Genomic DNA, 6,282 nt, shown 5'->3' on the forward strand with positions numbered 1-6,282 from the left:
TATAGATAAGAAGAATTTTATATTAATTTATCTTTATCACTAAAATTACATCCAGTTTTTCACAATTCACGAGAGGCGTGTATTTGGAATTCCATGTTGTTCCAAGAAATTTGTACATGTGAGGTATTCTTGGCCTCCATCTATTCTAAGTGCTTTGATTCTGTATGCACTCTACTTTCCTACAAAAGCCTTGAACATCTTGAAAACATTACAGACTTTTGATTTCTACTTCTGAAAATAAACCCATGTCTTTATGCTAAAATCAGAATAGTTGCTACCATTATTGTTGGTATCTCAACCATGCATAGATATGAATGAACTATCTCTAACAACTTTTTCACTCTCAAGACTTTCCAATTGAAAAAGATTCTGTGCTTCTTTCCAATCTTACATGTGTCACAGACGCCATTAGAAACATTCACAAGGCAAACCAGAAACGAATTATCTTCTTGACAAATAATTTAACCAAAAAAATGAAAGTGTTCAAAGCACATATGCCATCATCATTTGGAATTATAGAACTCAAACGAGAAAGTTTTTCATGATGAATTTTTAAAGGGAATGGGTGGTAGGGAGTCGTCTTTACCTATGAATTCTTCCATTTCTGTCTATCAACATGCAAAAGCCATGATGAATGTATCCTTTCTCTCACGGTTGTCTCATATTCAATAAATTGTGATGAAAACCAGGAGCATAGAAAAACATTAGACATAAAATTTCATCTAAAGCAAAAGATAACTCATCTTCCTATCTCAAATATTTTCATCCCCAGAACATGAATTGCTTGCCAAAAACTTTTTGAATTTCTCACAACATTTGTCTATTGTTGGTTATTAGAATTCTCACCTGTAATTTGAATTTCTACAACATTTGTCTATTGTTTGAATCTATACTCTACAACTTTTTGTGCAGAACTTTCCACTGTAGAAGCAATTAAAATTCATCTGGTCTGGGTAGTTACCTCTATCCCTTCCTGATTAGGGACACCAAAAGTATTTTCACCTCTTCCTTGGCCAAATGACCTGAAATTGTTGTTTCTTCCTTGGTTGAAATTTCCCCATCCTCTTCCTTTGTAATTTCCACGACCACTGCCTTTGTAGTTTTCTCTTCCTCAATTGTTGAAATTTTCTTGACCTCTATCTTTTGCACGACTTTTGATTCTTCAACTCTGCTACCATACATGACATTTGTGTCATGGGATTCAATTATTATAGTTACCACATGATCAAACTTTTTCGGTATAGTGCGTAAAATTTTGTCCACCACCTTGTTGTTTGGGATGTCTTCTCCATACACCTCATCTCGTTACAAGACATGTAACACATGAAAAATATTGTTTCAGAGATTCAAAATTAGACATTTTGTACCTTTTGTGTTTCCTTTACAGATATTGCAGCTTGGATTTCTAGGATTTCTCCACTCATTTGTAAGACATCTTCAAAATATCACATGCTTCTTTGACAATTTTGGCTTTTGCAATTTTACCAAAAATTGAATAGTCAACTCCTTGGTGAATTTGTAACAAGGCCAACTGTATCTCCTCCTAGGAGTATCATGATCTCTTTTTGCTAATCCTGATTAAAAAAACTCCAAATATTATGAGCTCTCAAATGTATATACATCAAAAGTTTCCAATAATTAAAATCTTACTTTGCATCTAGTTTGGGACCGAAGCACACAATGTTATAATTATGATTTTCTGATAAAATTTTGATTCTAATTATAAGAAAATTTATTTATTCTTTTTTGTAAGATTATTTTTTAAATTGTAGATGCATTAATTATGTTTTTCTCTACAAATTATTACTTAATTATTTTGTCTTCAAACATTAATAAGAAGCAATTAGGTGAATAAGAAAATAATAAAAAAATAATTTTGAAATAATAGTAGAAATAATTAACATAATTAATTAAATTAATTATTTTTCTTAAAGAATGTGAATTAATTAAGAGAGTCTTATAATTAAATACAAATGGAACATACAAAAGAAGTTAGAGACTCCTTCCTGTAGTCTCGGTTATAAGTAAAAAGAAACATATTTTACACTTATTAAAAAGATTAATTAGTTAATTTTATTAAATTGTGTCATTTTAATTAAAAAATAAATATTTTTCTTAAATTATCATATATTAAAATTTGATAGGAAACATAAAAAATTCTTAACCTTATTAAATAAAAGATATTTTAAAGAAAATCTCATTAAATAAGACATAAATAAATAAAATTTATTTATATTTGAGAAAAAAAGTAAAAAAGGTTTTGTAATCGAGACCGAGGACGTACATCTTTTTTACCTGCAACATTGCAATTACATATTCTAACAAGCAAGCATGTACCACAATCATTGAGTTCTTAACTAATTAAAAGCAGAGGTAAAAGTAAATTAATGTCAACATTAATATTCCACTCATAAATATATTACAATATTCATCATAAAAGAATAAATGAACAAAAGAATTCAATACCTACATACCAATAATTTTGGACTCTTTTAACAAATTTTGCAATACCATAGCCTCTACACAAGGAAACAGAGAGAGAAATAATTTAATTACATTCTACTTGGCATGGGTCTAGTCTAAATTGCAGTTTGTAACCACCACAGCAGCCGCAACATTTGGAGGTTTCTGAGCCTTAATATGGCCACCCGATAAGCTGAAATTGTCTCCAATTTGTAATTGCAGCCACAATTTAATTAAATCCTTACAATTATTGATCACTTTGATGAAGTGATGTTGTTTTAGCACCCTTCGGTGAAGGAGAGGGTTCTTCTTCTGGAGGAAAATCAGAGATCAAAGCGAGCATCCGGCGAATGCTCACCGAACGTGCCGGCCTGAAGCTGTTAGATTTCTTCATGTTCTTGTTGAACACGTTTGATGAATTGGAGAGGATAAGGTAAACCAAGGCTTGAACTAGAATGAACACCACAACCTTAACCAACATGTCTCCTAAGCTGCTCTCCATATTTGCAAAGTTTTGCGTGCTAACACAAATGTAACAAAACCCTAGCTTCTATATTTCTTGGTTGAATCTCTTGAGTTGATTTGAAAGTGAACAATGGATTGATGAATGAATTGTGAAGAGAAAAGTGGCATGCACACGTCCTTTTTATAGTTTTTAACGCGTGAAAGGATATGTAGGACCAGTCATTGGAAAAGTAAAGTATATAGAATAGCATGCGATTTGGATTTTTGACCTAGTGTTTCACGTTGAAAACGTAGGAGTTGAGGTGGAAATTTCGCTGTTATCCAGAGATTAACGTGTGTGAATACGCGTGAAGAGTGTATTGGTCCATTAAAGTACCAATATTATATCAAAGGGTAAGCCAATGAAAGAGGAGAATTGGTTTTTGATGATGACCCATTAGGATAAGTTATGTTGGGCAGACATTTCGTGAAGAAAAATAAATTTGGTCAATTTGTGGCCTCTCAATGGAAGGTGCTGATTCATCGGGTCTATCTACTATAGTCTCGTTGCTATGCTAATAGTTATTTAATTGGTTTGTCTTATAAGCAAACGAAACTCGTCGTTACCTTGCTTAGCCATCCGATGACAACAGAGATATTTTAACCCGTGCCCTTGTGGGACATGGTGTGATGTTATTCTTTCATTTAATTTTTTTTCTTCTATTTGCTCAAATATCGTAAACTATGGACCTCAAACTCTCATTCCAAAACTTTAAGACAGTTCTATACTCAAAACTTTAACTTATATTATTTGTCAAGTTGAAACTACCTAACAACACTATGCACGCGTTCAGTAGTCACTTATTTGTACACTTGTCTTTCTCCCTCCCCTTTTTTAATCATTAAAGATAAATGCAAATAAGTGTAAAAATTGCATCAACGTTACATGAAAAAAATGTATTTTTTAAGAAAAAAATGTGAATTGATAGACTGTTGACAAAATAATAGCGTCAAATTAAACATGAGCAAATGTTTGCCATGACGATGCATGAAGTATAGATCAAGAGCAAATGTTTGCCGCGAAGTATTGAATATTTGATTGAAGGGATGTAACTTGACTTGCACCACACGGGTGCCACCTGATTGCTTTTCAATTCAAACAACATACATAAAACTTATACGTGTCTTACGATGAAGTTGGCATCCCTTTAAAGATACCCCTTAATGAACCGTTTTGGGTGATTCAAATGCTTCTTGGGATTTATGATACATGTGGGACATCATGGCCCAAAGGTAGTTCAGAAAATGCAATGAGTGTTATTAGGTGCACTCAGCATTATTGCTGTAGCATTCAGTATTCTTTGAAAATGACCAAATTACGTACTCCTGTCATCTTTCTTCCTTTACGGATCAAGTTGATCCGCAAGTTAATTTTTAAGACTTATGGATCAAGTTGATCCGTAAGTCTCTTACGGATCAAGTTGATCCGTAAGTTTTAAAAATCAACTTGCAGATCAACTTGACCAGTAAGAAGCTTGCGGATCAATTTGATCCGTAAGTCTTTTACGGATCAACTTGATTCGTAAGTCTTAAAAAACAACTTGCGGATCAACTTGATCCATAAGAAGCTTGCGGATCAGCTTGATCCGTAAAAAATTTATGGATCAGCTTGATCCGTAAAAGACTTACGGATCAACTTGATCCGTAAGTCTTAAAAATTAACTTACGTATCAATTTGATCCGTAAGAAGCTTGCAGATCATCTATATCAACTGCGGATCAACTAAAACCTATGCGAATCAACTTATTGCATATGCGGATCAACTTGAATGAACTGGGTGCACAAAAACATTTTTAAAAATACACAAGAGTATTTTCACCTTTTCACTTTAAGTGTTGGGTGCACCTAGCAACATCCGCGTGCTAATAATGCTATGTGGTAGTAATATTTAATCCCTATCCCTCCTCCTTTACTTTTTCATTAAGTCAAAGTCCAGACCACATCCCTCCAAACTACAAACAGTGTCGATGCGTCTCTTTTTATTTTCTCTTAAAATTTAGTAAGAAGAATTTTCTCAGAGTTTCTGTTTTTAATTTCAAACATCTTGATATATTATGAGACTCAATCGGATATCCAAGTCAAATCTTATTGTGGTTTGACAAGACCTCTCATAAACCAAGGTAACCAACCAAGCACACAAGATTTTCATCAAACAACATGAATAGGAACTAATAAATAAATTCACAATCAGTATAGGAGGAAATTACCTTTTCAATAGGACAAAATATCATCTACCTTATCAAGTAGAAACAGGCTCTCAGCGTAATAAGCAGGGTATAGAGTCCATAAACCCCCCTCTGCAATTGGAAGTTGTACAAGGATTGTGTCTCCAGGTCTAAGGGATAAACTAATTGCCCCTGAACAATTATCAGCAGTGACCCTCTTCTGTTTCTGATCATGACGTCGCCTACGCTGTAAAAGAATTGTGGATTGATGCCTAATTCATCTATTGGAAAATCATAGATGTTGCTCCAAGATTGCACTCTATCAAACTTTGTCAACTCCCAAATTTGACAAGAGGATGGCCTCCCATTCATCTGAGGGGAGTGGCAGACGGTAAGAAGAGGGTTCACAGGGCGGTGACTACCACCTTCGACAAGACGTAATCAGAGGAGGAACGAGCCAAACACTCGGGAAGCATTACCTCATCAAACTTCTCTTAGGAAAAATCAAAGGAGAGCACAAAATAGTACCAAGAACCGCAAATGTCGTCCACTTTGCGTCGGGCACAACAAAAAACAATCCCGCCAAGCATGTCCCTACCACCAAATTTATCACTATCACACAAGCTATATATGTCAGTAGGAGCCGGGATAACCATCCAAACCCCGGTGTCAACAGATTAAATGTGAGCCACGTGAGAGTCATGAGGATACGAGACAAAGTGAGTTTGACCAGCTTGTGGTCACTGATTTGGGAATCAAAGCCCAAGAAAAGGATACCTGAATCGAGGCACAAGAAGGTAGAGGACGATGGAGCCTGATGTAACGGCGTAGAGATGGATTGCAGAGGATGATAACGGACAAGAAACAGTCTGAGAGGCAGACCAGACCGTCGAAGATGGCTTTGATTTCTAAGTCGATTTTAAGATCAGGGTGAGGTGGGAGGGAAAGCACAAACCAGAGTTAGAGAGGATAGCGTTTTCACGGCGGAGTAAGTTGCGGATCAGAGGAGGAACTTCCTCTGCCGTGAAAACGATGTCCTCTCTGACTCTGGTTTGTGTTTTCCCTCCCACCTCACCCTGATCTTAAAATCGACTTAGAAATCAAAGTTATCTTCGGCGGTCTGGTCTGCCTCTCGGACGGTTTCTTGTCC

General features: G+C 35.2%; 1 protein-coding gene and 1 long non-coding RNA gene across 2 annotated transcripts; both read right to left on the reverse strand.

Annotated features, from left to right (window-relative positions):
* LOC114424540 lies at window positions 1–1,691 on the reverse strand. Its single transcript, XR_003669007.1, has 2 exons — window positions 1,651–1,691; window positions 1–1,574 (listed from the first exon to the last, which is right to left on the reverse strand). It is a non-coding gene; the product is annotated as an uncharacterized LOC114424540 (long non-coding RNA).
* A 689-nt stretch (window positions 1,692–2,380) lies between these two features.
* Window positions 2,381–3,094, reverse strand: LOC114422940. Its single transcript, XM_028389509.1, has one exon. The coding sequence runs from the start codon at window positions 2,963–2,965 to the stop codon at window positions 2,711–2,713; it is 255 nt and encodes an 84-aa protein (XP_028245310.1). The 5' UTR covers window positions 2,966–3,094; the 3' UTR covers window positions 2,381–2,710.
* Window positions 3,095–6,282: the final 3,188 nt, after the last annotated feature.

Source organism: Glycine soja, chromosome 8 (genome assembly GCF_004193775.1).
Source record: "Glycine soja cultivar W05 chromosome 8, ASM419377v2, whole genome shotgun sequence".
NCBI classification, from domain to species: domain Eukaryota; kingdom Viridiplantae; phylum Streptophyta; class Magnoliopsida; order Fabales; family Fabaceae; genus Glycine; species Glycine soja.